Source organism: Arachis duranensis, chromosome 8 (assembly GCF_000817695.3).
Source record: "Arachis duranensis cultivar V14167 chromosome 8, aradu.V14167.gnm2.J7QH, whole genome shotgun sequence".
Lineage (NCBI taxonomy): Eukaryota > Viridiplantae > Streptophyta > Magnoliopsida > Fabales > Fabaceae > Arachis > Arachis duranensis.
This window is the reverse complement of record NC_029779.3, coordinates 4,203,045-4,213,034: the sequence shown is the minus strand read 5'-3', so window position 1 is coordinate 4,213,034 and position 9,990 is coordinate 4,203,045. Positions and strand designations below refer to the sequence as shown.

Below are 9,990 nucleotides of genomic sequence, written 5' to 3'. Positions count from 1 at the left end.
TTCTCTTCATCTCAAATCTCTGCTCGTATCCTCACCCTTGTGTTTGGATTATTCATTCTTCTTTACTCTTATTCCATTTCTTCTTTTACTAACACAAAGGAATCTCTATATTGTGACATAGAGGATTTCTCTTCTTTTTCTGTTCTCTTTTCTTTCATATGAGCAGGAATAAGGAAAAAGGCATTCTTGTTGAAGCTGATCCTGAACCTGAAAGGACTCTGAAGAGGAAACTAAGAGAAGCTAAATTACAATAATCCAGAGACAACCTTGCTGAAATTTTCGAACAAGAAAAGGAGATGGCAGCCGAACCCAACAACAATAATGCAAGAAGGATGCTTGGTGATTATACTGCACATATGTCCAAGTTTGATGGAAGAAGCATCTCAATTTCTGCCATTGGAGCAAACAATTTTGAGCTGAAACCTCAATTAGTTGCTCTAATGCAACAGAATTGCAAGTTTCATGGACTTTTATCAGAAGATCCCTACTAGTTCTTGACTGAGTTCTTGCAGATCTGTGAGACTATTAAGACTAATGGAGTAGATCCTGAAGTTTACAGGTTCATGCTTTTCCTTTTTGCTGTAAGAGACAGAGCTAGAACATGGTTGGACTCTCAACCTAAAGATAGCCTGGACACCTGTGATAAGCTGGTCACGGCCTTCTTGGCTAAGTTCTTTCCTCCTCAAAAGCTGAGCAAGCTTAGAGTAGATGTTCAGACCTTTAAACAAAAAGATGGTGAATCCCTCTATGAAGCTTGGGAAAGATACAAGCAAATGACCAAAAGATGTCCTTCTGACATGTTTTCAGAATGGACCATGATAGATATATTCTATTATGGTCTATCTGAGTTTTCTAAGATGTCACTGGACCATTCTGCAGGTGGATCCATTCACCTAAAGAAAACGCCTGCAGAGGCTCAAGAACTTATTGACATGGTTGCAAATAACCAGTTCATGTACACTTCTGAGAGGAATTCCGTGAATAATGGGACGCCTCAAAGGAAGGGAGTTCTTAAAATTGATGCTCTGAATGCCATATTGGCTCAGAACAAAATGTTGACTCAGCAAGTTAACATGATTTCTCAAAGTCTGAATGGATGGCAAAATGCATCCAACAGTACTAAAGAGGCATCTTCTGAAATAGAAGCTTATGATCCTGAGAATCCTGCAATGGCAGAGGTAAATTACATGGGTGAACCTTATGAAAACACTTATAATTCATCATGGAGAAATCATCTAAATTTCTCATGGAAGGATCAACAAAAGCCTTAACAAGGCTTTAATAATGGTGGAAGAAATAGGCTCAGCAATATCAAGCCTTATCCATTATCTTCTCAACAACAGACAGAGAATTCTGAGTAGAGTACCTTTAACTTAGCAAATTTAGTCTCTGATCTGTCTAAGGCCACTTTAAGTTTCATGAGTGAGACAAGATCCTCCACCAGAAATTTGGAGGCACAAGTGGGCCAGTTGAGTAAGAAAGTCACTGAAACACCTCCTAGTACTCTCCCAAGCAATACTGAAGAAAATCCAAAAAGAGAGTGCAAGGCCATTGATATAATCAACATGGCCGAACCTAGAGAGGAAGGAGAGAACGTGAATCCCAATGAGGAATACCTCATGGGACGTCTTTCAAGTAAGAAGGAGTTTCCTATTGAGGATCCAAAGGAATCTGAGGCTCATATAGAGACCATAGAGATTCCATTAAACCTCCTTCTGCCATTCATGAGTTCTGAAGACTATTCTTCCTCTGAAGATGATGAAGATGTAACAGGAGAGCAAGTTGCTCAATATCTAGGAGCTATCATGAAGCTAAATGCCAAGTTGTTTGGTAATGAGACTTGGAAAGGTGAACCTCCCTTGCTCATTGGTGAACTAGATACATGGGTTCAGCAAACTTTACCTCAAAAGAGACAAGATCCTGGCAAATTCTTAATACCTTGTACCATAGGCACCATGACCTTTGAGAAGGCTCTGTGTGACCTAGGGTCAGGCATAAATCTTATGCCACTCTCTGTAATGGAGAAGCTAGGAATCATTGAGGTACAACCTGCCATATTCTCCTTACAAATGGCAGACAAGTCAGTAAGACAAGCTTATGGATTAGTAGAGGACGTGTTAGTAAAGGTTGAAGGCCTTTACATCCCTGCTGATTTCATAATCTTAGACACTAGGAAGGAAGAGGATGAATGCATCATCCTTGGAAGACCTTTCCTAGCCACAGCAGGAGCTGTGATAGATGTTAACAGAGGAGAATTAGTCCTTCAACTGAATGGAGACTACCTTGTGTTTAAGACCCAAGGGTATTCTTCTGTATACATGGAGAGGAAGCATGAAAAGCTTCTCTCAGTACAGAGTCAAACAAAAGCCCCCACAATCAAACTTTAAGTTTGGTGTTGAGAGGCCACAGCCAAACTCTAAGTTTGGTGTTGAATCCCCACATCCAAACTCTAAGTTTGGTGTTGGGACTCTACCTTACTCATAGTTAATCACCATTCCTCAATATCTCATCTCTCATTAACACGTGAGCGGGATACGACCACCATCCTCACAACCATTCTCAATTCTAGCTCATTCTCTTCATTCAGCCATGCCAAATCAGTCCACAATTCAAAACCGAATAATATCAATCCACAATTCAAAACCCAATACTTTTCTTATTAAGTACCAAACTCACATCATCATCAATTATCATCAAAATCATATTTTACTTCATTCATAGTCATAATCATAATTATTCACCATCATTTCTCATATCAACTCACTAGGCTTCTTCCCTAACTCTATTATCCTCGATTACACTGGCTCTATACTCAAAACAGAGCTTACAGGAGTTTGAAAGGCTCGAAGAATGATTAAAAATACAAAAATATAGTTTTTTTTCAAAACAGGGTGGTCATGTGTACGCATGCCACCCCTCACGTACGCATGAATGTTGAAATTGGAAGATCGTGCAAGCAGACCACCTCTCGCGTACACGAGAGTATAAAACAGAAGAGGATCCGCGCGTATACATGACATACCATGTGTATGCATGATGTGAAAATGGTCATTTTCGCGTACACAAGCCATGTCCATGTATGCAAGAGTACTTAGCAGTGGCCAATGCTCGCATCGCGTGACACCTGCGCATACGCATGCATATCAGAAATATCCTGGTTCAACTACACAGTGCAGTGTAGTTTACATCCAGTCTCCATCACAACAATGACGAAATTTTACTATCTTTGAACAAGATTACACTCTTTAATTTCCCTAGGATTCTACCCAATCTAATCTGGGACAAACCCAACTTCTACTCAAGCCAGATTTGACTAAGAACTCACACTAGCTTTCAATTGCAAAGTGCTCACCCAACTTGCAAGGGAATCCCCTTAGGATCATGACAATAAAACAGAAATACATATAAAGGATATCTGAAATAAATATTTGACTTTTTCTCCAAGTCTAACTCTCTTGGCCTTTTTCAACTCAATAGCTTTTTCATACATTCCTTACTATATTGCCTTTTTCCATTGAGACAAAGAAAGATTAAATTGAGAAAATAGAATATTCAATAAGAATCATGAAGGAGAAGAATGTAATAGCTCTGTAATCTCTAAGAACGCAAACTTTGTGCTCTCACTCCTTACTTCAATCCTTGGCCGTTCACCCATTTAATAGAGGAGTGAAGCTTCTAAAGCTTGAAACTTTGCCGCAGCACATTTGACTTCTTCTCCCAAAAATCAGTAGCAGTAGCGGAGTCACAGAAGAGAGATAGAGTAGAAGCAGTGACTGAATCATACATGCATTCATACCTTCTATCTTCTCTTTCATCTTTTTTCAAATTGCTTCTTGAATCTGAGCCGTGCATTTGAACTTTTCCCCCAAGTTTCTTTCTTCACCCTTGATTCACAGCAGAGCTCCATGATCTTCAAATCTTGAGCTTTCCAATTCGATGCATGCAAGGAGAATGTTTCTTCACCAATCTTCAATGAAGCATAAATTTGGAAATACTTTTTGTGATTTGTCTTTCGGATGTGATCTTTGCCTTTAGCTCTAGCTTCTTTGACTTCCTTCTTCTTTCCTTGAATTGGTAACCCACTTTTTATACTTTGATTTAGCCTAATCAGAATTTCTCTTTTTTCTTGCTTTTCTTTTATGATTTCATGTGGGTGATGAAAAAGAGAGAAGAGAAAGAAGAGAGAGTTTGGTTCGGTAGCTTTATAGTTTAGTTCAAATGAAAATGTAGTTTCATTCTTTAGTTTGCAACCAATTTGAATGAATGGACTTGGATTGTCTAGTTGGGCTTGTGTTTGTCTTGAGCCAGATTCTTTCTTTCCTTCTTCCTTGTAGATTAGCTACTCTTTCTTTGGATCAAATATAATGATATGAGGCAGCCGAGGCTTGGGCTAGTGGCAGGATCTGCTGCCTCCCAAGTAGCTGCACCCAGGTTCAAATCCTAAGAGAGGAATTATGAACCTTTAAATGAACTCATGTAGTGTGTGTGAGTGTGTTGTGTGGGTGTGTAATACATGAGTAATGCTTAGGATTAGGGACTGTCTAATCCATCTGACCAAAAAAAAAAAAAAGAATATAATGATATGAGTGAATATTGGATCTAAACTAATGTTGGACTTTAGTTGCTTGTTATTGGGTCAGAAGCTAGTTGTTGGGCCAGTTTGTTTTATATTAATTTTCTTCACACTTTAACAAACTAATCACATATATAATTGATTTTTAATCCAATAATAATATTTAGTTATCATTTATAATATGTTGTTAGTTCTTCAAACTCAACAGATTAAATTTTATTGGATTTTATTATGGTTATATTAATGTTTCAAAAGTTTAATATCTATGAATACTCGTGAATATTCGGTATCTCCACGGAGAAAAATAAACGGCAACCAATGATAAACATGGAACCAAGATGAGGACATTTTACTAAACGGGAACAAGGTGAAAGAGAATTCCTACTCCCATAGAGACTCATTATCATCCTTAATCTCAATGGCGACCACTACCATTACATCGGGAGGAAGACTTGGCTTAACCACAACCAAATGACAGAGCCAATAAAAAATTTTTGACAATCCCCAACACAAAACCTCCTAGAAGACAACAACCCCACATGTTCATATCTCTGTCCAATTTACATTTGTACTATAGTGCTTTTCTTGGAAAAAAAAAAATATCAAAACGACAATATTGTTGTACTTCACTCATCCTAGAACAAAAAAAAGACCCCCATTTTTTTTCTTTGCTTTATTTTAACTTATCAATATATTTTAGTGTTGTGTCTTTTCAGAAAAACCAAAATATCAAATTAATATTTTACTTTTATCAATATATTGAAGGAGCCAGACTTCGTAAAGCCCAGAGAAAAAAAAGTGCTAAAGCCCATCAGAAAGAAATACAAAATCTTAAAATTTTAAGGAGATTTTAACAAACAAAATAAAGTTTGACTTAAATAAATTTTTGATGGTACGTGTACATTAAAATTAACCGTCAAAGTTAGTTACTAATATAAAATATATGTTGAAATCCAAATATACATTGAAAATAAATTAAATCACACATATATGTATATATATACAAATACATTAGTGATTGATTTTAGTGGTTAATTTTGGTGTACGAATAAAATTTTTGACAAATTATGTTATGTTGATATGGAAAAATAGCAATGGATTCAAATATTAATGAAACATTTTTATTAAAAGACTATCAATGGCAAGATGAATGGAAAGAGAAACTTCAAGAGAAAAAATTATTAGGTAATTATTGACTAAAAAGAATTGGTTGGTTCCTGATTTTTTTATTTGGCCTAACTTTTTATTTTAATACCAAGCCATAGCTTCTTAATTATTATATTCCTTTTTACAAGCACACCGAATACAACATCTTTTCTGTTTTCAAGATACAAAAATTTTATAACTTTATACGTTGAGATAGAAAAATATTCCTTTCTATCTTTCTATTTCTATATTTCTGTTTCAAAAATAAAATCAAGTACATAACCTTAGCAAAAATGTAGACAGGTCACAAATCTTTTCTAGTTTCTGTTGCTATATATGCGACTTCGAACACAAATTTGTCTAATATCATGAAGGGTTAATTAATTAGGGTGCCATTGGCATATGCACGCACAAGTGGTTCAAATTTAAGGCTTGTCAAAAGAAAAATCAACATTATGAGTTTCCTGTCTGTTATTTGGAGGTCCATGTCCATGTGATGTTGTAATCTCATTGAGTTGAATACGATGATGATGAGTATATGCTAATTCAGTCTCAGATAACTCAGTATCAGAAGGGTATGAACGTGGAGAATAGAGAACACTCTCGGTATCTGTGTGGTCGCTACTAGGCTTGTACTTGTGAAGCAAATGAATTGGCGATGTTCCTTGGCTTGGTGTTGTTTCTCCACTCATGTAACCTGAGTTACTAACATTATCCATCCCTGCTTTCCTTAACTTTGTTCTGTCCTTTGCTGTCTTTTGCCATTTCTTAATGGCCTTTGCTGTTTGCTCCTCAAATATTGCTTTCTTCATGTGTGATCCCATCTGCAAGAAAATGAACATGTTTGCTTTCATTCAACTAGCTAGCGCGACAGAGACAAGACAGAAAACTTGTAAATAGTATATACCTGGGTTATTAGGGCATAGAGGGGGAATGTAATATAACTGCATATGAATTGTAAGAATACCCCAAGGATGACCCTTATCAGTATTAGTTTCAAGTTTTCATGGAAGCAAGACTTGATCTTAAACTCATACTGCATATATAGCGAAGAACAAAAAAATTACCATTATTATAAAGTAGCAACATTAGGAAGCCAAAAATATAATATAAGGTGATCCGGTGATTATAATTCGATTGTAACAGAAGATAACCTCATATAAAAACGACCAGTTACTCATGAAAATATTATTCTCATATGACCATTCATTGTGACTCTTAACAAACCATTTATAACGTTGGCCATTCGTACTACAAATCACTTATAAAAGAACTTCGCAATGGGTAAAACATGTTCATAAATCGAATTTACTATATTCGATTTTGGGCTTCTAAATATAATTCGAATCAATATGATTTGATTTAGTAGGTTTAGGGGTTTAAACGTTGGGTTGAGAAGTTGATGGTAAATCAAATCAATGGGTTTTGAATTGTGCCCCCTAGTGAATCGAAATAAATAGTTTCGATTTACCATTTCTACTAAATCAAATGCAATGGTTTCGATTTACAGCCATTGAAGATCATTGATAAATCGGTATCAATGAAGTCTTTTTACTTGCATAAAGTCTATATATAGAATTTAAATTCAGTTGGTTCGAATTACAAATCACTTTCAACCAACCCCACCAAAATATATTAAAATATTCACTCATATTGACTTGAGCTATAGACTTTTCATTTCTCTTTTATATGTATCTACATTCTGTGTTCTTAATTTATGAAGCATACCTTATCGTCCAAATATATTTAAGAGGAGTGTTAGGGGACAACAGGTTTTGTAATTTGTAGCTATCAATTAATTATTATTAGTGTTTTTAATGGTATGAAATAATTCAGTTTTCTTTTGCTGATTAAGTGCTAGACAGATTTTAATAAAGAGCAATGCTAGGGGGCCAGCAATTTTTGTGATTGTTAGCCATCAACTAGCCATCAATGATGATTTGATGGTGTGAGATTGGTGTGAGATTTCATCCAATGGTTCACCTTTCTCTGCTGGTTAAATGCTGGCCAAAATTAAACAAAACTGCTGGCCCCCTAGACTTTTCCTTTAATAAAAGTGCTGCCCCTCTCAAAAATTTAATTCAACTTCAACTTGACGAGTAATATCAAAGAGGGTTTAATCATGCAAGAAGATAACGTAGAATTAGTACTTACCACTGTCCAGAGGAAAAGGGCTATTTGAAAGGCATTCTGCACGCAAACGAAAAAATATATGATTATAATAATTTTAATGGACTGCAAAATAAGCATGTCACACTCACACACACCTGGAATAAGGTGAAGTGTATCAAGAATAGGATCCACTGGGGGCGATTGAACCAGAAATACTTGTTATTTGGCTCCACCACTGGCACCCCTCTTACAATTGTGGTTCTATCTTGGATTTCTTGCGCCATTTCCATTATTATTAGCTCAAGCTTCGTACCAACTAATAAAAGTATCTGCAAATTGCAATTGCATGCACCAATATTATATATATATACACATTAACAAGTTATTATTAGTAGTAATGGTTTCAGTTTCACGATCACCACTAATGGGATGAATGAGAGCCAGGTGAGCGTGTTCCATTCTGCAAGAATACAGTAATTAATTAATTAATGTTAATTAAGTAAGCCTCCAATATGGGAAATAATATGCTTATGAGTGTGTTTGAAAGAGAGCAAGAATATTACTATAAACGTTTAAAAGCAGAAAGATGATAGCAGAAACCCAAAGTGGCATACTGCAAAACAAGAAAACATTAACATCAAAATTATTAACATTAACATCACACACACACACATATACATATATGTATAACAATCTACCTGATACCAACAACCACTTTAAAATCGTCCTCCATAGATCTTTTGATATACTTATGGAAGTTGAATTTGCTATTGGGACCAAGATGTGCCTGTTATTAATTATAATGAACTCAGGTAACAAATAGAACTCAACCATAATAAGCTTGGAATAATTACTTAGCACATACATTTATAAATCCATGTCGCATAGTCATGTAATCAACTTTGGTCACAGATGCAAAGAATTGCCTGAAGAACGCCACCTACATTATTGTATATATATTTTGAGTTTCTTATTATTATTTGTAGTGATTGAAAGAATTGATGGAAGTAGAACTCACAATCCATCGAATTCCGGGCATCCTAGACCACCCTGAATGTTGTTTAACAAATGATGTTTGATGTGCTAACCTGAATCTTGCAGGATCTAACACAAGAGATCAATATATTAATAAGATTAATAAGCATATATACGACTATCATCTGATAAAATTACCATTTGAAAATTGATACTCCAAGGAGGATGTCTCTGCTTCCCAAGACTTCCATTTCTTCATCTGTTAAGAAAGTTCATATAATACCACAAACATCAATTCATAACTGATGATGTATGTAAGTTTATTTATTAAACTTACTTTTGCTTGAGATAGGACCATAGTCATGACGCTGTAGAAAATGTGAGAAACAGCGAGGACGAATATGAATATATGCAACTGGTGCAACCCTGAAGCAGATATCAGTGGCACTTTACCCTGCCTTGCCAACAAAATAGGAATTTAATTTCTCATAATATAATATATGGTGACTAATTTTTGTAGTATTTTTTATTCTGATATAATTTGAAAGTTGATTGTCCCTGACTTTGGTTGAGCAATAGTCGTCGCCGGAGATAGAAGTTGCTAGAATGCGACGCCATGACAACACATCATTGTCGTCCTCCGTCTCAAAAGAAAGCAAGTGTCTCCTACCATCACCACCATGTGAAACCACCTTCTTGCATGGAAGCATGGTGTCCCCAATACTGTGAGGGATGCATATTTTCTTTATATAATTTGTTCCAAATGTAAGTAGAAGCGATAAGAATCCTAACAGCATTAATTCTGCAACAAATTCAAATCATTTTGGACTCACTCCACTATATGTACATCTATTACACATAAGCTTATGACTTAATTAATTACCTGATTTGATCTTCTCCAAGGCTTCATTCATTGCCTTCTTTTGCTTTTTCTGAAACCACTATCATGTATATACATACTATGTTGTTAGAAAATCACTACTAGATTTTTGGAAGAAGTGGTTTGAGGCATTACCTTTCCAAGAGAATGGATTCCATGTTCAATTAAGACAGAGAGGATGACAAAGACACTGCACACCACAGCCACTGCCCAAGTGGGTGTTTCCTGAAGAGATCTTTCTCCTGCTCCTCCCTCTCCTCCTGCCATTTTTGCCTAGTTAGTTTTGCCAGAAGAGATTATTCAC

General features: G+C 35.8%; 1 protein-coding gene and 1 non-coding gene across 4 annotated transcripts; both read right to left on the bottom strand.

The window, feature by feature from the left end:
- Positions 1-695: 695 nt before the first annotated feature.
- Positions 696-799, bottom strand: LOC127741333 (small nucleolar RNA R71). Its single transcript, XR_008002285.1, has one exon. It is a non-coding gene; the product is annotated as a small nucleolar RNA R71 (small nucleolar RNA).
- A 5,160-nt stretch (positions 800-5,959) lies between these two features.
- On the bottom strand, positions 5,960-9,990 carry LOC107460274 (MLO protein homolog 1-like). Of its 3 annotated transcripts, none has more exons than XM_016078627.3 (14): positions 9,822-9,990; positions 9,690-9,747; positions 9,370-9,608; positions 9,144-9,260; positions 9,005-9,065; positions 8,850-8,935; positions 8,697-8,771; positions 8,530-8,618; positions 8,395-8,444; positions 8,251-8,291; positions 7,987-8,160; positions 7,874-7,909; positions 6,627-6,755; positions 5,960-6,543 (listed from the first exon to the last, which is right to left on the bottom strand). In XM_016078627.3, exons 1-14 carry the CDS (start codon positions 9,951-9,953, stop codon positions 6,145-6,147), a joined length of 1,686 nt encoding a protein of 561 aa, XP_015934113.1. In that variant the 5' UTR covers positions 9,954-9,990; the 3' UTR covers positions 5,960-6,144. The 3 variants fall into 3 exon arrangements, with proteins under 3 accessions (XP_015934113.1, XP_015934114.1, XP_052109087.1); XM_016078628.3 differs by having other exon boundaries at positions 9,690-9,738; XM_052253127.1 differs by having other exon boundaries at positions 6,378-6,543; positions 6,627-6,663.